General features: G+C 43.3%; 1 protein-coding gene across 12 annotated transcripts in view; it reads left to right on the plus strand.

Annotated features, from left to right (window-relative positions):
• DNAH14 (dynein axonemal heavy chain 14) overlaps window positions 1-23370 on the plus strand; it is a 342249-nt gene that overhangs the window by 81409 nt on the left and 237470 nt on the right. For 10 of the 12 annotated variants that reach the window (XM_073899845.1, XM_073899844.1, XM_073899854.1 and 7 more), the window contains 7 exons: window positions 800-966; window positions 1687-2031; window positions 7850-8191; window positions 12285-12654; window positions 14414-14604; window positions 17819-18064; window positions 22857-22978. In XM_073899845.1, coding sequence (XP_073755946.1) covers window positions 800-966; window positions 1687-2031; window positions 7850-8191; window positions 12285-12654; window positions 14414-14604; window positions 17819-18064; window positions 22857-22978 — 1783 coding nt within the window. The remainder of the gene's footprint in view (window positions 1-799; window positions 967-1686; window positions 2032-7849; window positions 8192-12284; window positions 12655-14413; window positions 14605-17818; window positions 18065-22856; window positions 22979-23370) is intronic. The other 2 variants (XM_073899852.1, XM_073899855.1) reach the window with 2 other exon arrangements.

The following is a 23370-nucleotide window of genomic DNA, read 5'->3' on the forward strand; positions in this document are numbered from 1 at the left end:
ATGTACATTTTTTTGTGGTCAGATCTTTAGATCTTTTGCTTATTTTTTTATTGGGATGTTTGTTTCCTTATTGTCAAGTTGTGAGAGGTCTTTATATGTACTCTGGATACAAGTCTTTTATCAGAGAGAAGATTGGCAAACATTTTCTCCCAGTGTGTGCCTTATCTTTTCATTCTTTCTCACAGAGCTAACCTTCGTAACTCTGATAAAGTATGGCTTATCAATTTTTTTTCTGTTATGGATTTGTTATGCTTTGGTATCTACAAACTCTTGGTCTAACTCAAAGTTACACAGATTTTTCCTGATTTTTTTTCTCTTGGGATATTTATAAATTTGTGCTTTATATTTAGGTGTATGATTCGTTTTAAGTTAATTTTGCATAAGGCATGAAGTGTACGTAGAAGTTTTGTCTGTGTGTGTGTTTGCCTGCAGACATTGGTTTTCAGCTAGACTGTAAACGCGCTGCTGGTGGATGCGTGCTGCATTCATGTTCTCCATGTGGCATCACGTAGCACAGACATTTCAACTATTTCTCAACTTAATGATTTTTTCTCAGCTTCTACTTTAATTATGCCTTGGCTCACCACCACCCAGTACCTGTGAGTGATTCTGTTGTTCCCATAAAATTAAATCCAAACTTTTACACCTGTCTTAAGTTCCATTTATCAGTATAGAACACTCTCTAGCCCTCATAATAAATCAGCCTCAGTTACCAGTAGTTTTAGATTCATGGATAATTTTAAGGTGTTGCTTTTGGTGGGACTCCTGCAAATACTAACTTTTGAATTCTGTATTTTAGCCAAGATTATTCCTCTTTGCCGAGATCCTCGCCTGTCTCTTTTTACTGAATCGGTTTTAATTACAAGTTTGCCTAATAAGACTGAAAGTGGAATGGCCTCTAAGAAGCCAGCCAGATGGCCAGATTGTCAGATCCTTTTTGAGATGGATCCTATCTACCAAAATAAAGTAAGTTTAAAAAGAGTTTCTCTCAGGGTCTGTTTGGCTCTAGGAGCAGAAACCCACTGAGATTCTTAGATTAAAGGGACTTACTGAAAAATTCAAGTATCCTAACTTAGGGCAACGGACGTGTCATTTCCGGCTCATGTCCCCATCTGTCCTTCTCGTGGGCTTTCAGCTCTGTTCACCTCTTTTGTTTTTTCCAACTTCTGCTATGAAAAGGAGCTTTCTCTTGCATGGTTCTCTCCCAGTACTGAATTGCCAGTGTGTTGACGTGCCTTGGCTGGTTTCTCCCCATTCCGATCCCCCTGGGTATTGTGGTTCAGATCCATTGGAGAATCTCATCATCTCCGCTTGGCTCAAATTCTGCCCGGTCAAAGAGCTGTATCTTGGGAATGGGCGAGGTAACACAGTCCACGGACCCGCTGTTGTGTGGGGCTGCGCATGGAGCATCTGCTCTAACGCAGGACGACAAACACAGGAATACATGACTGGTGTTTCTAGCGGCTTCAAACAACATGCTGACCAGAAAGAGAAATGGCCTGAATATTGAAAAATCCACCTAAATTTCTTAAAGTCTTAGGTTTCCAACATAGTTCTGCAGTGTGGGTTCTGCACAAAACAGACCCCACAGAGAACTGTTGTTGTACGTATTCTGACAGAACCATCAGCCTGTCAGCCCACACTTGTTACTCTTACAATTCTGACCTGTTAACACTTTATTTACAGATTGCCAGTCTCCTGACTGTTGTTGGTAATTCCATGGGGCAAGTTAATGTTTACAGCTGCAAGTTTATAAAATACTGTTCCATGGTACAGCAGGCCAAAGCCATGAGTATGAAAATCTCATCAATAGATGAACTGACTTCAGTACAGTTTAAAACTATCCTGGCTAAATTCAGAAACTATCTTCAATATATTATTAATATGGCCATTGAGAAACGCATTGGTATTTTCAAAGTTGTCAGTCTCAATTATCAGTCAGAATGCTTACCATATGTTGAGAATGTCATACATCTGATCCACAACCTCTTGCAATCTGTAATTGAAAGAAAGAATACAAATCTACTGGAAGTAAGTATTGTAGAAATACCTATTGCATGAGAATATGATCATTAGATTATTATTTTAAAATATATACTTAGGAAATATAAATGATGAATGTTATCCTCAGAAGATTCTAATATGTGTTAATACTTGTTTGGGTCTCTGATCAGATGTCATTTCCTCAAAGAAACATTCTTTGTCCACCATTTCTAAAATGGCACCCCACGTTCCTTGTTACGTCTTTTCCCTGTTGGGAATCATTGCAGACTTACGAACATGGACGTGATATGATACAACTTGCATTTTCATAGGGACCACTCTGGCTGCAGTGTAGAGAATGGGTTGAAGTGGGACAGGATGGGAGGAAAGCTGTTTCTGGCATCTCGGGGAGCGATGATGTGCGCCTGAACCAGGGCAGGAACAGTGTGGAGTCTGGGCAGCAGATGGCTTTGAGGTCCATTAAGAGATGGAATCGTCAGGATGTAGTGATTGGCAGAATGTAAGGAATAAGAGAAACGAATTAATGATACTTTGAGCTTTTGGGTTGGGCTGCGGGGCGAGCAGGGCTGCAGTGCACGGCTGAGGGAGCACAGTGCTTGCTTCACCACGTAACTGTCCGGCAGAGATGCGATGTGCATGTCCGGCCATCGGCAGGGAGTCTGGACCAGAAGCACATGTTTAGGTGACCGGCAAACAGGCGCTCTTCAAGGTCACCCTTCGGGAGGATGCGCCTGCTGTATGTGTGTAGCGAGAAAGGAAAAGGACCCCACAGCAGAAGCCTGAGGAATGCCAGTATGCAGGAGGCTGCTAGACGGAGAGGGGCCTGCAGAGGACCCTGAGAAGTAGCAACCAGAGAAGGCGAGGAAAGCAAGGGAGTGGTCTGAGAAAGAGGGAACGTTTAGTAGCTTTTAATGCTACAGAGAGTTTAAGAGAGGGTTGAAAAGTGTCTGTCTTTACAGCCACAGTGGGTCCTAAAATGTACACAAAATTACCCTCTGTTTCGCTGAGGCTGGTATTCCCCAAGTATCAGAAACCGAACCCAGTGTACGGCACAGCACAGCCGTTTCCCTGATGCCCAAGGACGGCTCGGCGCAGGTGAGGCGGGCCTTCCCTCTGTCAGCGCCGCTCCCGTGACAAGGGCCTGTGCTTGCGCTCTGGGCAGAAACATGGGGACGCAGAAGCAGCAGTGCGCTGCGTTTCACTTTGCTTGGCATTGCCAGAACCGGGTCACAGTGCTGCCACCGACTCGGAAGGACCTGGCTGAACTGGCACGTCTTGAGCTCCTCTGCCTCAGTGGTTGAGGAAAGCAAGCAGAACATGGAGTGGGCTGGGTTTCAAGTCAGACTGACTGCATCTGCCGCAGTCGGTGCCTTGGCTGTTCACACCTGTCTTCCCACATACTGAGTTTTAGGGGCCATCACAGATCTTACTGCTCGTACCTGGCTGGGTACTGAACCAACCGACTGAGAAATAAGACGACAGGTTAAGGCAAAAGAGATTCAGGTATTTCCTTTATTACTAATGAAGTGGACCTTGGAGAATATGGCTTCTGTTTCCTGAAAATCAACCTTCCCCAAACGGAAGCTCAGACTTAGAGGAGAGACTTAGCCCTCTCAGCACTGGTTGCCCTGAAACAGGACCAACATCCTGGCCACGGTGAGCAGAGAGGAACGCGTACCCTCTGCGGACAGGTCGGCTTTTGAGAGGAGTGTCTAGGCTTTGCCTGTTCACCTTCTCTTTCCAAACTCCCCAGTCCCAGGAGTCACTTCACCTTCCCCAGGAAGTGAGTGTGGGGTGGAGGGGGCACCAGGAAGGCTGGACAAGTGGGGGGCCCCTGCCTCATGGAGACATCAGAAGTGGGGCTGAGTGCTGCCCCCCTCCCCCCGGCCATGCACACTGGGTCAAGTATAACGTGGCGCTTAGTGTTCCAGTGAGCTCTAAACAAAGACAGGGCAGAAGAATATAAACTGGTGGAGAAGGAGCAGGATACGTGTAACTGGAACTTCCATCCTATGAAGAAGAAAATGGGGAAACAGCCACTTAAGGTGGTCTAGAGCAAATATCAAATCTTGCTGGACAGAAATACCGAGAATTCCTTTCTTTGAGGGCACAGTAAGCTCTGTGGCTGGTCAGTCTGGCAGTCTCTGGCTCAGGTCTCTTGGCCCCAGTGACCCCCAGTGAGGCCCTGTAGGAGGACTCTCTGGGTTGGGTATTCTTCACCCCCTCATCCAAGCCGGGCATCACAGACTTGTACTTGCTGGACCCTGAACAAGTGCACTAATGAATCTCCTGTTGGCCTGAGTAGGGACAACCTGCGTCTGCCTTAGGAAATGTCATTGATGACTATTAGACTTGAACTTGCTTCTTAAAATAATTTTTTCCTGTTTGCTTCTGGTTAATTCCACACTTAAGTTGAGACATGACTTTGAAGCCTGAGAACTTTTTATTTTTAGCTGCTGTCTGCTTGACACTTCCCTCTCTCCCCTAAAAGTGTGGTTCCGTATCTGATGCTCTTTGGAACATAGACTTGGGAGGAAAAGTGACACCCTTAATAGTCTCTGCCCGCAAGCTTCCTGCCAATCCTGTCGTCCCACCTTCTTTGGGCGAAGGTGCCTGATTAAAGATAAGGGCTCTAGTCTCTTCTCTCCTGCTACGGCTGCCACTTTGAAGCCACCACTTTCATCCAGAGCACAGAAAACTGTTAGCTGTCTCAGCTTCTGCAGGCCTTTGAATGAAAGAATCCTTAAGTCGGCTCTGCAAAAGGCAGAGAAGAATTTTCTTATCAGAGCCGTAGTTCCCTCAGTCTCTGCTTAGCTCATTTTAGCAAGAGTCTGTCTGAGGATTTCACTGGAAGTACTAAAAGGAACCAGAATATGAGACCACGTGTTTCCAACTATTTACCCAGCGCTGCAGCTGTGGTCTCTTAGTCCCAAGCACTAGCAAGGCAACATGGTGACCAAAGACTTTGTTGGCCACCCTTCACCAAAGAAGCTGGCCAAGAGATACAAAATACTCTCAACATGACAGTCGTCAGGGAAGTGAGAACCACACATCCGTTTAAGTGGCCAGAATTAAAAAGACTGACAATAGCAAGTTCTGAGAAGAATGCGGAGAAACTAGAACATTCACACGTTGTTGGTGACGATGAAAATGGTGCAGTCACGTTGGAAAACTGGCGACTTCTTGTAAAGTTAAATTTTCACTTACCATTCGACCCAGCTACCCCATTCCACATTATTTACTTACAAGAAGTAAAAATAGGCCCACACAGACATGTACTCACATGGTCATAGAAGCTTTAACCACAAGTGCCAAAACCTGCCAACAATCCAGAGATCTAGCAAGAGGCAAGGAAGGAAAAAACAAAACAAAACAAAATGGTGCATTCATGCCTTGGAATAGCGTTCAGCAGTGAGAAGGAATGAACGACTGCTACATGCAGTTTGGATGGACTGCAAAAATATGTTGACCGAAAGAAGCCGAAAGGAGTTCCTGCTGGATGATTCCATACATACGGAACTTGACAAATACAAATTTAATCTGTAGCCACAACAAACAGATGGTGGTTTTCTGAGGCCAGGAGTAGGAGGGATGGGGCACAAGGCATCTTTTAGGGCAATGAAAGTTTTATATATGTTGATTACAGAGGTAACTAAACAGGTGTATAAATGTGTTAAAACTCAGCATGATGTACAATTAACATCTTCTGTATGTAAATTTGGCTTCAACTGATTTAAAAGAAAATCCTGGCTTTTCCATTTACTACTTGAAAGACCTTAGTTAATATCCTTATTCTTGCTATACCTCAGTTTCTTTATCTGTAAATTGGGGATAATATTACTGACTAACCTAGAGAGGTCGTGAGAGTTAAATGAGCTACGGATTATAAAACCCTAAACACATTCTGGCACATAGTGAGCACTAGATGAATGTGAGTCACTGCAAACTCGATTTCTTTCCTTAGAAGGGTCAGGGGTTTTAGTTCCAGAAAACTTTCTGAGCTATAATTTTTTTAAAAGATTTATTCACTTAGCATGCGAGCGGAGGGAGGGGCAGGGGGAGAGGGAGAGAGACTAAGGAGACTCTGTGCTGAGCGTGGAGCCTGATGTGGGGCTCGATCTCAAGACCCTGAGGTCACTACCTGAGCTGAATCAAGAGTCAGATGCTTCACCGACTGAACCCCCCAGGTGCCCCTGAGCTACAATTGTTTTTTAGGAACCAGCTTTGAAAGTTGCTTATTCATCCTCTCTCTGGCTCCCACATGCCCCAGGTGTGTTTTTATCTATTTCCTGAGGCTTCGAGTCGCTTTCCTTTACACGGTTAAGGCGTTTCCCCTATTTTGATGAGAGTATTTTTTATCATAAATGAGTTATATCAAATGCTTATTCTGCATCCCTTGAAACAATCACACATTTGTTTTCTTCAGTCCTTTAATGTGGTTATTACATTAACTGGCTTTCTTGGGTTGGTGGGTTTAGTTGCCAGCACGCACATGCACTGACTTGTACGTTCTTTGTAAGATGTTTGCATTTATGCTGGCAAGCGACATTGCTCTGTGACTTGGTTTTACCACCCTCGCCTGTGTTTGGTATTGGTGTACTACTAGTGACCAAGGGAGTTTGAGTGTGTTTCAGCTGTTTCTACTGTCTTTTTTTTTTTTTTGCATGAAATTGGGGTTATCTGTTTTCTTTGTGATACAAATTGGCATTTTCGTATGTTTCTTTCTTTTTTTCTGGCGTTTAAATGGCATTTGTGGTTAGAGTCAGGATAGCCCTGTTTACTGTCCTCTGTGTTGGTCCTGATTTTCAATTAAATGTGGTAGGCACCATTATCAGCCTGTTACTACATTACCCACATTTATTAAAGGAAAGCTACTTGGTTAGGGTCACACGTTAGGAAACTCTGGAGCTGGGATTCAGTCACAAGGCTCCCCGGTTCTAAAGCCTGTCCGTATAAACTGTGGTGCGTTAACACTGGTGATTTCTGAGCGATGGAATAGTAGGTATTTTCTACATTAAAAGCTTTTTTTTGTAGTGCAGTTTTTGTATGAGCATCTATTTTATAACCAAATAGAATAAAATGTTCAAAAAATTAGAGACATCCAGGCAATTAATTCAAGGCTGTGAAACTGAAAATTGAAATGACATTGATTCCAAAATTATGCATGAGTATTCATTAAGAGCCCTGGAAACATGAGGAAAAAATGTGACAAAATTGTAATTTGAGTATAGAAATGCAATTATTTTGAAAATTTCATGGAATGATGTACATACTAAGAAAAGTATTGATATGATACATGTAATGAATACATACATTTATAATAGATAAAAATGGGATTTGGAATCAGACTTGGGTTTGATCAGTAACTCCCTAAATTTCTGGTTTTAGGCTAATGAATCCCTCTGAGACTGTTTCCTCCTGTGCAAACTAGTGAGCAGACGTGCTGTCAAAACAGAGAGAACTAGCACATCAGTGCCCCAAACGGGGTGGTAGTTATACATCGTTCACAATTCAGCCATACCCTTGCTATAGCTATGAGCCTATTTCTTAGAGACAAAGTTATTCATAATATTACTTCCTGTATATCTTAGTAGCATTTATTTTATGTGCAAGGTACATTCAGGTTCCCTCCGTTAGCAATAGGAAGGATTTGAGGATGTTAATGCTCCAGTATTTAAACAATAGTTAGAATAATGTTTAGAGTCGCTTTCCTTTACAGGGTTCTTCATTTTTTTGTGGAATTATAATGATGTAAGTTAGTGAGAGATACTAAAAGAGTAATCAGTCTTGTAAAATAGTGTGAGAACTCATTATATAAATCTCACTGATGTGTTAATGATTGCAGGTCGTGGAGTCATCACTGCGAAAGCTGGACTCTGATCCCACTGAAATAGAAGAATTTGTGGAACATTTTACTTTTTTGGATGCAGTTTCCTCAAAAATATTTGCATTAGAAAAAGAGTACTCCACGGTTGCTCAGCTGCATTCCGTTGTACGGTATTACCAGATCCAGATTTCAGAAGAGCAAATTGCCATATACAAAATTCTTCTTGGCAGGTTTGGTCAACTAAAAACTTCTGTGAAGTTAAGCAAAACAAATAAAGATGCGGCTATTTCTAGATTCAGAGACCATCTGGAAGCACACATCACTGGTCTGCGAGTTGACCTCAGTAACTTAAAGGCCAAGGTCAGTATTTTGTTCATTAAATATCAACTGGATCTTAGTTTCACGTAGGCCTAAGCTTATAGGTATTTGCTTTCTGTGGAGTCTTAGGTCAATAATTTAATCCAAGTGATGTTAACCTAGAATCCACAGACAGAATCTTGGTGATTTGTGAGCTTCACTGGAGAGAGAAATTGCATGTCTTGTTTTCACTAACCTCTAACTGAAATGTAGCCTTTTCTTCAATTATGAATGAATGTAGACAAACAGCAAAGCGGAAACTTTTCCCATACGATTCAACAGTCGGCCACAGGAGGCCTCTGGCCCGAGGGGCTGAAACGCCCGACATGTGTCTGGGTCTGAGTCTGGGCCGGATGTAAGGAGAGGTATGATTTCAGTCACTTGTGGAGGGCAGACTGTAAAGTAAACCTCCAGCGTTTGCTGAGCCCTTCCCAAGTGTCAGTAACTGTCCTCCATGTTTTACCCTTTTATCTGCCTGAAAAAAACAAAATGAGACTTAGGTCAGCTAACCTGCTGGAGATCACACAGCAAGTAAGAGCCAGGGCTCCAGAAACCTCGCTCCATGCCCCCTCTGTCCTCGCCGGCGCTGCCAGGTATTAACGCCCAGGGAGTCGATACAGCGTGAGCGCCTGGCATGGATTAGACACAACATGACTTACTGCAGTTACTGGGTTTTCGGCTTCTCCATTGACACCGTTGATCTGCACCGTTTCGCACAAATACAGTGAAGACGAAACAAATTAGTCATGAAAGGCTACCCCATCTGCAGCCTTTAAAATCGTACTAGAAACATACCGATGCTCCCAAACACATGTTTCGGGTGTTCACAAGTTCTGTTTGTTAAAGTGTCTGAGGTTGTGGACACTGCCTGAAATGGGGTCTGTGTTGCGGTCAGTTTACTGCCGAGTCCTGGGCAACCACACGGCAGGCCAGGGGCATTGGGCTGGGACAGGAGAGAGTTTGTGCCCTTGTCACCAAGGGTTCAGAGACCCTGCGGGAGTCAAGAGCCGGGGGTGGCTCTGCAGAGCTATCCTGAGTTCCTGCATCCCCAGCCCTCCCAGGGGCATGACTGTGGGTGACTTTAGCTCTTTTTGGCCAAGGGCAGCTCCTGGGAAGGGGCTCAGCCGTGCCGAGTGAGCGTTTGTCCTTTCCCTCCTCCTCCTGGGCCTTGCCCAGTAAGCTTTCATTTCTGCCGATTATGTTTTTCACTTCTAAATTTTCCATTGGGTTCTTGCCTACATTTTTTCATTTTTCTTTGCTAAGACTTTCTGTTTTCCCACTGGTCTGAAGAATATTCATCATTTTTTAGTGGAGTATTTTTTATCATACCTGCTTTAAATCCTTTGTCAGATCATTTTAAAATCTGTGTCATGGAGACATTGGTGTCTGTTGATGAATCTTCTTATGTGAGTTGAGGTTTTCCTGATTTTTTATATGCTGAATAATTTTGTGTGATATATTTTGGATTAAATATTGGGCTGTCAGTCTCTGTCTTGTTTAAACCACATAGAAGGTTGGTATTTTTGTTTTAGCAAGCAGCTCACCTCGTCCGGTCCCACGTCCCAGCCCACGCTCTTTGGGCAGCAGTCCCGTTGTCACTGTAGGTGTCACGACCTCGGCAGGACAGCTCAGATGCGTCCCCCCATGCGCCATGCAGCATTCCGTCTCACTCTGGGTGGTGGTCCCCGAGGTGCTGAACAGGAGCTGATCCACATGCGTGCAGCTCACGGGGGATGCACTCACTTTGAGGGGAGCTCGCTTTCTGGAGTCTGTTGCTCTCTCTGATTGCCCCAGAATTTTCCACATTCCTGGCACTCTTTTCAGTCCTCTGGTCAGAAAGCTGGGGCTCTTCCGTAACTGCACACACATCTGGGGCAAAGCAGCAGACACGGAGCAAGTGGTCCGTGGGGTCGCCCCTCCCTGGAAGAGAGGACAGTTGTCTCCCCTGAGGTCTTTACTGCCACCCGCTGTCACACCCCCTTGGGATTGCCTGAGGGCGGGGGTGGGAGAGACCAGGAGAGAGAGGCCTTCCACGCACCGTGTGAGCATCCACAGAGGTCAGAGAAGAATGAGAGCTGCACGGCAGTGACAACTGCACGGACAGCAGGGAAAGGGAGCTCAGTAGAGAATGGCTGGGCTCTGAATGCACCATGGGTGGGCGGAGGTCGGGAGCCAGGCACCAGGAGGGGAGCGGCGCCTGACACATTACCAGGGGCAGACGTCCAGGGTGAGGAGGCCTCTGGCCAAACCAACCGGACGGGATTCTGGCTGAGGACAGGCCAGAGTGAAGTCAGTCCCATCCCCCGGGGTGGTGGACAGTGTGGGGCTTGAGCAGATGTGGCGGGTGCGGGCTCTGGTTAAACAGAAACCGGCCTTGACACGGACGTGCACCGATGGGCCTCAGAGAAGCTTCAAGAGCCTGACCCCGGTGTGCTTAGGCAGAGAATCCTTGCCAGACCCTCTCCCGCTCCTGAGTCCCCAGTAGTAGGCTCTCCGGAACTTTCATGGTTTGTGGCCCTGAGGCTCACACCACGTTGCCCACACACCAAGTGGAGGTCAGGGTCTGCTAGGAGGACACCGGGGTCAATTTACCACTAATCTGGTGGCGCTTTGGATGACCATCTGCGTCCCCTGCCTGCCTTGGATGCTGCTCCTGGGGAGAGCCAGGGTGGGGCATACGTACTCTGTCTTCTGACTTTGTGTAACCTTTCACACGATTTCACTATTTACCTGATGGCTGAGATCACTCTGTGAAGATCTCGAGTGGAACGCTGCTGGTAGGCCTGGCAAAACGTGACGGGATATAAGCCAGTAAGATCATTTCTCCAACTATCTCCCCGCGAGATAGCTCACTGACAAACATAAATATTAATGAGTGGAAAACTATGGGAGAAGCCTAAGGAAAACTTTATTATATGTCCATTAAATGCACTCCCTTTTACAGATCACATATTAAGCTCTGTTATCACAAGTACTGTTTATCAGTTTTGTACGGCGTGACCACGCCACATAGAACACAATGTCATTTGTGACTCCACGGGTTGGATTTTTTAGAAGAATAAGGTGATAGGATCCAAACTCATTTATTCAATAACTTTTTAATAAAAACTACTGTCTACATCTTACTGTACTAGGTTCTGTGAGGTGTTTGGAAATAAATGGACGAAACCATCCTTAATCCTGAGAAGCTTATAATTTAATAAGGGATAAATCAGGGCAAACTTCTACTTATGTCTTTGTTTGGAGGTCATTGTTGCAAATGTCCACAATCTCATGTGCAATATTTAAACTCTAATACAAGGCAACATATGACAAGTACCGTAAAAATAGAACAAAGTTAGGGGGAGCCTGGGGGGCTCAGTTGGTTAAGTGCCTGCCTATGGCTCAGGTCGTGATCTCTGGGTCCAGGGATCGAGCCCCGCATCGGGCTCCCTGCTCAGTGGGGAATCTACTTCTCCCTCTGCCTCTCCCCCTGCTCCTTTTCTCTTTCTCTGTGTTTCTCTGTCTCTAATGAATAAAGTCTTTAAAAAAAACAAAATAGAAAAAAGTTATGGGGCGCCTGGCTGGCTCAGTCAGTGGAACAGCGTGCGACTCTTGATCTCAGGCTTGTGAGTTCAAGCCCCACTTTGGGTATAGAGATTACTTCAAAACATACGATCTTCAAGAAAAAAAAAAGTACAAGGTTAAACAGGATCAGAAAAAGGAAGTGACCTCTGGAGTCAGTACCATGTCCTGGAGGCCATAACCTCAAACTGCCCCTTACCTTTGGATGATGTAACAATTATTTGCAACTTTAGAACTTTCTCGAAAAATTGTGAAAAATATTAACTCTCTTTCAGGATCGTTGTAGGGTTTTAGTAAGTAAGGTAACATATTCCTTGTCACAGAGCCCAAGATAGAGAAGGAACATGACAGATTATTTGTATGATGGTAATAATAAATAATTAAAATGAATCTTAATAAACACAGTTATAAATTAAGGACAGTGTCTCCCAATGATGGTTGCAAATAAGGATTGATAAGTCTTTGATTACGGGCTGACATGCCGTCAGTGAACACATGTGAATCCTGACCCCGTCTTGCTGTCGTGCTTTAGATAAGAACTCCCATCCTGTTGTGCGATGGCACCCGCGTGGACACTGCCACAGAGATGTTGCAGACGCTCACAGAGGAAGCTGCCGCCCTGGCGCATAAGGCTAAGACCTACTCCAGCTACCAGAACTGCTTCGATGACGCCCAGTCCCACATGCACTCTCTCAACATGGAAGAGATCACACAGCTTGTTCTTGGGGAGGTTTCGGACATTGAGTACGACCTCACCTTGAGGAAGATACTGTGGGAGGTCCAAGAGGAATGGAGGACCCTCTTTTGGGAATGGAGGAATAGTACCCTTGGCAGTATTGATACAGAATCAGTCCAGAGAAATGTTTCAAAATGGATGCACAAAATCCTCCTCCTAGAAAAAGGTAAAAGTGTCTTCCTTGGGGTTCCCACCTACGATTATACACAGAGTGGCCCCTGGGCCGGGAAGATCATGGTCCTTGACCTTATTTCTTTTTTGTTGTTGTTTTTTTAAAGATTTTATTTATTTATTTGACAGAGAGAGACAGTAAGAGAGGGAACACAAGCAAGGGGAGTGGGAGAGGGAGAAGCAGGCCCCCCGCGGAGCAGGGGAGCCTGATGCGGGGCTCGATCCCAAGACCCTGGGACCATGACCTGAGCCGAAGGCAGACGCTTAACCGACTGAGCCACCCAGGCGCCCCTTGACCTTATTTCTTTACCTGTTGCCAAGGCCTGGCCATTAATGACCGGAAAAGCAGTACAGGAGCCTAGGGGTAGGAATCGTTCCTGAAGCAAGAAAGAGAGGAAAACTTTGCAAAAAAAAAAAAAAGTACTTAAGAACAATGTTTTGTATCCTTTAGAAGTTGTTTCCCTGGGCAGAACGTTGGAGGCTTCCCCATAACCGTGGCTCTTCGTAGGGCCACACGTGCTTTGATGACAGAGGCCCACCTGCAGAACGCTCACCCACATCCTCACTGTTTACGCCTGCCGTTTGCTTTGGCCGGTGGGGAAAATAGCTAAAAAGTCATTTTGAGAGGTTTCCCTTCTGCTGATGCTCACAAGTGAAGCACAGAGATGCTGTTTCTGTAAGATCTGACCTCTCCGCCAGGCGAGCGTCTCATCTCACTCAGTAGGAGAGCTATAATTTCCTCTACAGAAAAATACTTGAATCGACTTATTTACGAATTATAACAGAAATAGACAGATACCACAAAAAGTTTACAAAAGAGACAAGCTGGGGACAAACCTCCCAGAGCCTCACTGCTTCAACATAACACTCATCGTGTGCATCTTCTCTCAGGGTTTAGTCCTGAGTGTTTCAGAGGACGGGGTGTGGAGTGACGAGCAGACAGTACCTTCTTTTATCTGTGGTTTCGCAGATAAAATCCTGCTATTTGCCAAAATATGGATTTACAAACTCTAAAATTATTCTCTTGTCCTTTTGTTTCACTGGGTCTTGAAACCACTTTATTATTCAACATGGCTTTACAAAAGAAGCCCCATCTGTACCAATTGGCTATTCAAGCAGATAGGCATACTTCTCAGTGCTCCTGAGTCCCCAACTCTGGCTGTTTCTCGGCCTCCTCTCTTTGTCTTTTATGAGTTGAGTAAAAAGGTTTTGAGGTTTGAAGTTTTAGCTGCAGAGGTTGTGAGTCCTGGACGGCAGGGTTTTGTCAACGCCAGAGGACGGACCGGTCCTGCTCTGTGGCTAGATCTTTACTGACATTTCCTACGTTTCAGTGTGAAGTATTTTCTTTATGACATGATAGTGACAGATTTTTGCTCCTCCTTGATGTTCCTCCTTAGCAGAATTTAAAAGCCCCAAACCTGTCACGGTCTTTTCAATGTAGTGCATGTACCTATCTGTCTGTCTGTCTAGTCAAGAGAAACCTGGGAAACTCTGTGGTAGCTGGCTATCCCTAGTATCAGATTTTCCAAGAAAACTTGGCTTTGAGGGTCTCGGATTGTAATCACCAGTCCTGGTAACTGTTTCTCTTTGTTTGAATCCACAGTTGACTCTTCTGGGAAGGTGATGTTCATAAAACTCATCATCTTAATGCAGACTAATCACTGAGAAACTAGAATTACACTAGCAGATGTGTTTTCTGGTTTAAAAAAATAGGATGAATGGATCTTAACCTTTTGCCCCATTGCTATTTATAGGTCTACCTAAAAACGACATGGTGGCCCATCTCAAGCAGTCGGTGATGGAATTTAAGCAGGAGGTGCCTATTATCACAGCTCTGGGAAACCCCCATCTTAAGCCGAGACACTGGGCGGCGCTCCAGGAGGTTATTGGAAAGTCCGTTTCTCTTGACAAAGACTGTACAGTAGAGAATCTTCTAGCACTCAAGGTAAACAAATAATATCTGAAAAAAAGTAGGTTGAAATACCAGAGGGGCTGGGGCGCCTGAGTGGCTCAGTCTTTAGGCGTCTGCCTTCGGCTCAGGTCATGATCCCGGGGTCCTTGGATCGAGCCCTGCGTCGGCCTCCCTGCTCCGCAGGAAGCCTGCTTCTCCCTCTCCGCCCCACTTGTACTCTCTCACTGTCTCTCCTTCTCTCTCTCAAATAAATAAATAAAATCTTAAAAGAAAGAAAGAAAGAAAAGGAAGAAAGGGAAGGGAGGGAGGGAGGAAGGAAGGAAAGAAAAAGAAATACCAGAGGGGCCAATTTTAAGCAAGCAAGTACATTTACAAGGAATAGGAATCAGAAAAGGGAGTGGCTTTGTCAATTGTCCGGGAAGGTGGGAGCAGGCTGGTGGGGGTCAGGTGGCCGAAGTTACCTGTAGCTGCGGTTTTGGGGGCGCCATTTGCTACGGCACGTCCCGGTGGTTCAGAAACGGTGACTGTGCTTTTCCCGTGTGACAAATGAAGCTAACAGTGCTCCTTCTTACAGAGAATCCGGGAACAGAAACATCCAAAGTACTGGATTCCATCTTACGTAAAATGAAAATGCATTAAGCGCATGTTAGGATAGCTCTGCGCATAACTTGATACTATAAATACACGGTTAGGAACTATTTGATGTGCCATCTAGGCGTTGTCATAAAAATAGATTACATGATTTTTACACTCAAAAGTTTTTCTGTTTTCAGACCTGGTTTACAATAAGCTTCATTTATATTTTAGACTTCGGGGTTAACAGTATTGAATGTAATTAAAAACACTTTTATAATTTTCTACTATAGATCTCTTATAATGAGGAAATGGGGGGAAATTTTAAGGAATTTTAAAAGAACTTATAAAAGGCCACTTTAGTTGATCTTTAAAATTAGGTTGCTGTGTATCTCGGTCCCTGACCTCCATCTTCCTCCTGAACTCACACGTGTACTTTCCTGTTTAGTATCTGCTCTTACGTGTCTCAGAGACATGTCACCGTTAGGGTTCTCTGCCTCTTCTCGCCAGCTCAGCTAAGGGCACCTCTGTTGTTTTCCAGCCGCTTAGGCTAAAAATCATGAAGTAATCTTTAAATCTTCTCTTGCTCTCCCAGTCCTCATCCCATCCAAATCTCTCATCCTTTCCTGGATCATTACCGGGCGTCCTGACTGATCTGTGTGCCAACAGGGAATTCAGCAAAATACCTAGACTATTTCAGAACATATACATCAACAGTTAGGTTTATTCAGAACAGCATTCCAGAAATGTTGCTCAATTGAAATGACATTTTCCTTTTCAAAGTCTTGGGTTATTGGAGTTGTCCCTGGGCAGGTCAGGTGAAGGGTGAAATTTGGCAGTCTAGCAGCAAGCAGTAAGGGCTTGTTTGGCAGTCTAGCAGCAAGCAGTAAGGGCAAGCAAGTGAGGGCAGACAGGCCTTCCTGGGGTTGGTGACTACAGTCACTCAGAGGGTTCCAGTGAGCTGTCCCTACATTTCTAACATGAATAGATAGTTTAAAAAGGAATTCCCTTGCAGTTTTTGGAGGATCCAAATTAAGAGAATTCAGCGTCTGAACAAAAATGAACACGGTCTTCAGCCTCTGAAATACCGTAGCCAGGAGTCAGAGGAACCCTTTCTTCCTGAGGTGGATTGTTTAGTAGTCAGAAGGGATAGCAGGCAATGAGCTCCCAATCTCACCTGAGCCCAAAGAGTTCCTGGAAGAATGTGATCATCCTCTCTCTACTCGACAACTTATCTAGTATAATATGTGTACCTAGACGGACAGGATTTGGCCCAGAAACTCAGCCTTCATGTCCTAGAGCATGCGTGTCGTGGGGTCGACCCAGGGACAGCAGTCATGCTGCAGGACTGCCCAGGACAATCTGTGGCAGAGGTTCACTTGCCATCCTACCAAACGAATAAATATGTTTAGTGACAGCTATTTCTGTCCAGCGCAATATGTAGGCTCTGTAAATCCTGTGACGTGAAAAGCATGTCCCAAAGTAAATTAAGAGGAAGAGGTCAGTAATATGCATAAAATGCTCACAATCACTTCATGGTTGATCTTTTTCACTTGAGAAACCGGGTGCTTTATCAGAGAGGCAGATAATCAATTATAGGCATTAAGATTCATCTGAAACCTCCTAGGTATTACCTAGTTGATTGGAAGAGATCTGACCATTTGTCAGTCAGGTCCCAAACTTTGACCATAAGGACTTGAAAGGGCTCAATGCACGTGGTTGAAATTTTGCTCTACACATTATCAGTGTCTGGATTTAGTTACTAGCAATTTCAGAATGTCAGCATTAAGCTGAATAACCTGTATCAGAAGGCAAGCCTCCTTCTCAGACTGTTAGTGAAGGCCGTAAACAGTCGACTGATCCCACCATTCTGACACCCATCTGTGGCAGATGATGAACTCTAGTCCTATTTGTTCAGAGTCCCCACTGAGCTGCAGTACCAAAACGTAGGGATTAGGCATCACTCTTTAACCCCATGAAGATGCCATATGGGAACAGTGGTAGATTCTTCTTTCAGGGCTAGAAACAATTAGCCCAGCCAGTTAATTCTACGATATGGAAATGAGGAGCCCTCTGAGTATCTCTGTTGCGGTGAGTGAGCCTGGAGATCTTGTGTCAGGATCTTGTCCTGAGGGAACTGGCAGTCCATGCCCATTGGAAAGAAGGCCTATCTATACTCCACTAAAGTGTTTTGAGAGCTGTGTATCCTCATGGCAATAGGGCAAAGAAAGGGAAGCCATTGAAAGCTTGGGTCCATTAGGATTACATCCTCTCAGGTAATTGTATCTTGAGAATTACTGCAGAAAGTAAAAGCATGTCACAGAGTGAGGAAGCAGTTGGCATTAGTGCAGAGAAAAGAAAGCTGGAGGGGCTAATACCATCTGCACGTGTACAGAAGGTGCTGTTACTGTTCTTCACATGGGCTCAAATTAGAGGAAACACGCACGGTGATTAAGAATTTCCCTGAGCATGCAGAACGTGGAAGGTTTGAAGGGATGAAGCCCGCCAAGGGCCCTGTCGTGCGGGTCAGGACGCACAGTGTCCGGTCAGGGTGTCACCCGGCTGGGACCGGGTCTCCAGGGCCTGGGACGTGCGCGTTCGTGTAAGACTTGTGTTGTAAATGCATCAGGAACCATTCGTCCACCGAATATTAATGAATCTGTTTTCATCTTAGATGTTTCAGTACGAAAATGAAATTAACGAAATCTCCACCTCCGCCACTAATGAAGCTGCTCTTGAGAAGATGCTGTTTAAGATTATTGACCAGTGGAACACGACCCCGCTACACCTAGTCGTTCATCAGTCAGAGACGGTGTCCATCCTGATAATTTCATCCATAGACGACATATTAACTCAGTTAGAAGAGTCTCAAATTATACTTGCAACAGTTAAAGGATCTTCCTCTCTCGGGCCCATTCAGGTAAATATTGGGGCAAAGGGAAACTATTGTAATTGTTTGTAGTTTTATTTATCACTTTAATTTTTTGCATTTTGCAACCTTTTGAGTTGTATAAATCACTCACATACTTACAAAGAAATGAGAATGAATGTTAGTGTAAATACTAGAAGTAACTTGTAGAAATATCTGCATTTCGAGCAGAGCCCATGCCGAGCCCACTGCCTGTGGGCTCTGCTTGCTGACACGGAACGCTTCTTTCTCGTTTTCCTGTGCTGTTACAAGCGTTAGTCCTCCCTGCGCCGCTGTGTGTCCTGCAGCCACTGCTGAACAGCAACCTGCTCATCTGTGCTCGTATGGTTAGGAACTGAAGCACAGGGCCAGCAGGTATTCAGCATTCCCTGAAAGACCCCTCTCTGGGCTGCCCTACGTCCGATACCATGGCCAGGAATCATTTATGAATGCCAGAAAACTCAACAGGCAATGTAATAATGTACAGATACTTAATAGTAAAGTTACCATAATTGATACAGAGTGAAAGAGAGAAATGTGGACCCATCAAGTGGGATTCCCATTATTTGCAAACACACAAGCATTTAGAGAAAATGGCAGTTAACTGAACCTTAGACAAAAAAAAAAATTACAAAAAAGGGATGAACCAATAGACTATATTCTCTAACCACATGTATTAAAATAAAAAACAGCAGAGAAACAGCAAAAAATAGACAACAGCAAAACTATCACAAAAAAAATCTGATTTCAAAGCATCCATAAGAATATACAGGAAATGTAATAAAAAATTTTTCATTAAAAAAGAATTCTAAATCAAACACTTTGTCATAACTGGCTTAGAGCCCCATGGAAACAAAGGTTTAGAACACCGAATGCCTTCATTAAAAAGTAAAAATGAAGTTAGTAGGTGATACATCGCGCATCCTTCAAGAAGCTGAAAAACACATGCACACACACATGGACTCCAGCTTCCAGCAAGATACACCGTCCTCCTGAAATACCCAAAGCAGAACAGAAAAAAATGGAACTGTGGTTTTCAGGACACTTGACATCAGGCATTGAATGACAAGGATCCTAGAGAGATGAGAAGCAAACAAGAGGAGCCGCATGGTTGCCCCAACCTGAGTGTGCAGGCCTCGGTTGGGCCTGGAAGACTCCCTGATAGGGGGAGATGCTACTGAAAGTCAGAGGAGGCCAGAGGTTGCAGGGCGAAGTATGAGCGAGGATAGAACTCCAGAGAGCCGTGGAAGCTCCCTACTCAGGTACTCTGCAGCCCCAAGTGCTGGCATGTGAATTCCAGGAAACGCTCTGAAACCAGGGGGATGACCCCTTGAGAGGATCTGAGGGAACCATTCACCCAGGGCTGGGAATAGGGCCCATATTCACCAGCCGCAACAGGAGACTAGGATTTGTGAGCATTATAGATGGAGCGCTGGAAAGGATCTTGCCACATTAAACTAAATGCTGCTCTAACAGATCTTAAAAGCAAACCCCCAACTGATGAAACTGTTTCTAAGTAATTTAACAGCACTCAGAACAAAGTCCAAGAATATTTATAGGAATACAAAAATAGGGGCGCCTGGGTGGCTCAGTCAGTGAAGCGTCTGAATATTAATGAATATGTTTTCATTTTAGATGTTTCAGTACAAAACATCTAAAGTTTACCGAAGGAAACTGATCCAGAACTGACACAGATGTCAGAATTAGATGAGGACAGTGAAACGATTGTTTTTTTTAAAGATTTTATTTATTTATTTGACAGAAAGCATGAGCAGGGGAAGCAACAGAGGGAGAGGGAGAAGCAGGCTTCCCACTGAGCTGGGAGCCCGATGTGGGGCTTGATCCCAGGACCCCGGGATCATGACCTGAGCCGAAGGCAGGCACCCAACTGACTGAGCCACCCAGGCGCCCCTGCAACAATTATTTTAACTCTATGCCATATGTTTAAAAGTAGATATGTAGAAGATAATACAGACCGAATACAAACATGAAGACCAAAGTCAAACTTCTACAGATGAAAACTATAATATCTGACACGAACTATACACTAGTTGAGATTGACAGCAGATTAGACATTGCAGGAGAGAAGATTAGGGAATTTAATTTTGAAAAAGAAGAACAAAGCTGGCAGATCAACACTACCTGATTTTAAGACTTACTGTCAGTTTTATATTGGTTTAAAGATAGAAAAATGGAACAGAATAGAGAGTACAGAAATAGACCCACATATATATGGACATGTGATTTTTAACAAAAGTTTAAAGACAATTCTGGAAAGAAACAAGTCTTTTTAGAAATGGAGCTGGCAAATCGGACAGTTGCATGCAAAACAAATTTTTAAAAATCCTTCAAGCTATGTCTTGTAGCAGGACTCAGGAATGGATCATAGGCCTGAATGCAAAACCTAAAACATCAGAAGAAATTTTTGAAACATTGGGAAGAAAACATCAGAGAAAATTTTTGTGACCTTGGGCTAGCCAGGTTTCTCCAGTATGACACCAAAAGAGTGATCAGTAGAAGGATTTCTATTAAAAATTAAAAACTTGTGCCCTTAAAAAGACACTTATTATTAAGGGGAAAAAATACAAGCCAAGACTAGAAGGAAATATTTGCAAAGCATGCATTTGGTAAAGGACTTGTTTCAAGAATATATAAAGAATTCTCAAAATAAAAAAAAATAAAGAAATGGGCAACAGATTTAAGCAGACACTTCACCAAAGAAAATATTTAGATGGGAAATAAACGTATGCAAAAATGCTTCACTTCATTATTCCTCAGGGAAAAGTTAGAATCCCAATGAGGTACCACTGTACACCTTATGGAAGGACTAAAACTAAAAAGACTGATCATCCCCAGTGTTGGTGAGGATGCAGCGAAACAGGGAACTCTTGCGCACTGCTGTGTGAAAGGTAAAATGTTACAATCGTTTCAAAGGTTTACTAAAAGTTAAAAAATAGACCTACCACATAATGTAGGCATTCCACTCGTAGATATTTACCCCAAAGAAAGGAAAGCTTATGTCCATGCAAAGACTTACACCTGAATATTCATAGCAGCTTTATTTGTAGTAGTGGAAAACAGGAAGCAACCCAGGTGTACATCTGCTGGATGGTAAATATATTGTTGTATATCTATACAGTGGAATACTACTCAGCCGTAAAAAAAAGAAGTACATATGCAACAACATGAATGAATCTCAAAATAATTATGCTGAGTGAAAGAAGTCAGACCAGAAGGAGTACATACTATACGGTTTCATTCATAGAGAATTCTAGAAAATGCCAACTAGGCTTTGGTTTCAGAAAGTAGATTGGTGGTTACCTAGGGATGGGAATAGGCCAGAGTTGGAGGAAGGGACTGAATCAGGGCAAAAGAAACCTTCCCAAGGTAATGGATGTGTTCATTATCTTGATTGTGGTGATTGCTTCACAGTTTTAAACAGATGTCAAAACATTAAATTGTGCAATTTAAAGAGGTGCCATTTACTGTATGTCACTTATACCTCAATAAAGTTATTGAAATATAAAATAGAGTTTAAATGAAATAGGGAGGTGCATAGCAGAAAGGAGATCTAAATCAGTTACATGTGGTTTCCTCCGAGGAGTCCAAGTTAGGGGATGGGCCAGTCTGCTGGTTTGCAGGCATTTTAGTACTAATTGATTTTTAACCATTTTCCTCTTACTTTAATAAACATACAAGCTGGAAAAAGATGTTATAGCCACACAATGTTTGTTTGTTTTTTAATTAAAAGAATGAAGAAAACCTGTAAGTACTAATGTAAAGCCTCTCTAAAACACACAAGTTAAAAAAAGCAAGTTACAAAACAATGTGTATAATATGGTTGCATTGATGTAAACTATTACATATATTACATGTACCTATGTACAAAAATATTTGAAGAAAGGACTGAAACAATATACATACCAAAAAATATTTGTTAAAAATAGAGCTACCGTATGACCCAGCAATTGCACTACTAAGTATTTACCCCAAAGATACAAATGTAGTGATCTGAAGGGGCACCTGCACCCCAGTGTTTATAGCAGCAATGTCCACAATAGCCGAACTGTGGAAAGAGCCCAGATGTCCGTCGACAGATGAACGGTAATGATGTGGTGTGTGTACACACACACACACACACACACACACACACACACACAAACAATGGAATACTACTCCGCCATCAAAAAAAAAGAAAGAAAAAATCTTGCCATTTGCAACAACGTGGATGGAACTAGAGGGTATTATGCTAAACGAAATAATCAGAGAAAGACAATTATCATCTCACTCATGTGGAATTTAAGAAACAAAACAGAGGAGGAAAAAATAAAACAAGATGAAATCAGAGAGGGGGACAAACCGTAAAAGACTCTTAATCATGGGAAACAAACTGAAGGTTGCTGGAAGGGAGGGGGGTGGAGGGCTGGGGTGACTGGGGGATGGGCATTCAGGAGGACACATGATGGAATGAGCACTGGGTGTTGTATAAGACTGATGAATCACTGACCTCTACCTCTGAAATGAATAATACACTGTATGTTAATTAATTGAATTTAAATTTTAAAAAATTAAAAAAATATGCATATATTAAAAAATATTTGTATGTTATATAAAAATAAAACAGGAAATTGCATGAACAGAACATCTCCCATGTCTCCCAAAACTAAATGTAATTAGATTTGCATTTATTTATGTGACCCTCCATAATAATGTCTGTATGTCAGTGACTGATAGTCACTTTTGATGTCGGTATTTTTACTACATGAACCTTTAGACTTTATGAATGTGTGTGTTCATCTTATAGGATCTTGTGGATGAGTGGGATCAGAACTTGACTCTCTTCTCTCACACTCTTGAGGAATGGATGAATTGTCAAAGAAATTGGCTTTATCTTGAACCAGTCTTTCATTCTGTAGAAATACAAAGGTAAAAAAAAGCCATATAGAGGTTAAAAAAATGCATGGTGGGTATTTATTGCCTATAATCCCTGAGAAGTCATTTCTTCAATAAACGCCTCTAAAATAATCCACCTGTGGGCACAGGAGTATAATCTGAATTTGTTTTTCATGGAAGATTGCAAGCATCATCTTTTTTTTTTTTTAAGTCCTATTTCTCAGTTATTGATATAAAACTATTAAGGACTGGGAAAGGAGTGTCAGGTCATTGTAATCCCTAAACCACAATACTGTGTGTCTGTTTAGTTCTAGAATATTAGTGTGGTTTTGATATGAATAATAAACATGTTTTAAATAGCATTCATACACGAATGGTAGTTTCTTACTTTGGACCATGTGAAAGAATGGAGGTCATAGACAGTT

This window comes from Callorhinus ursinus, unplaced genomic scaffold, assembly GCF_003265705.2.
Source record: "Callorhinus ursinus isolate GAN/ISIS: 27379988/994484 unplaced genomic scaffold, GSC_fseal_2.0 scaffold13, whole genome shotgun sequence".
In the NCBI taxonomy this organism is placed as follows: Eukaryota; Metazoa; Chordata; class Mammalia; order Carnivora; family Otariidae; genus Callorhinus; species Callorhinus ursinus.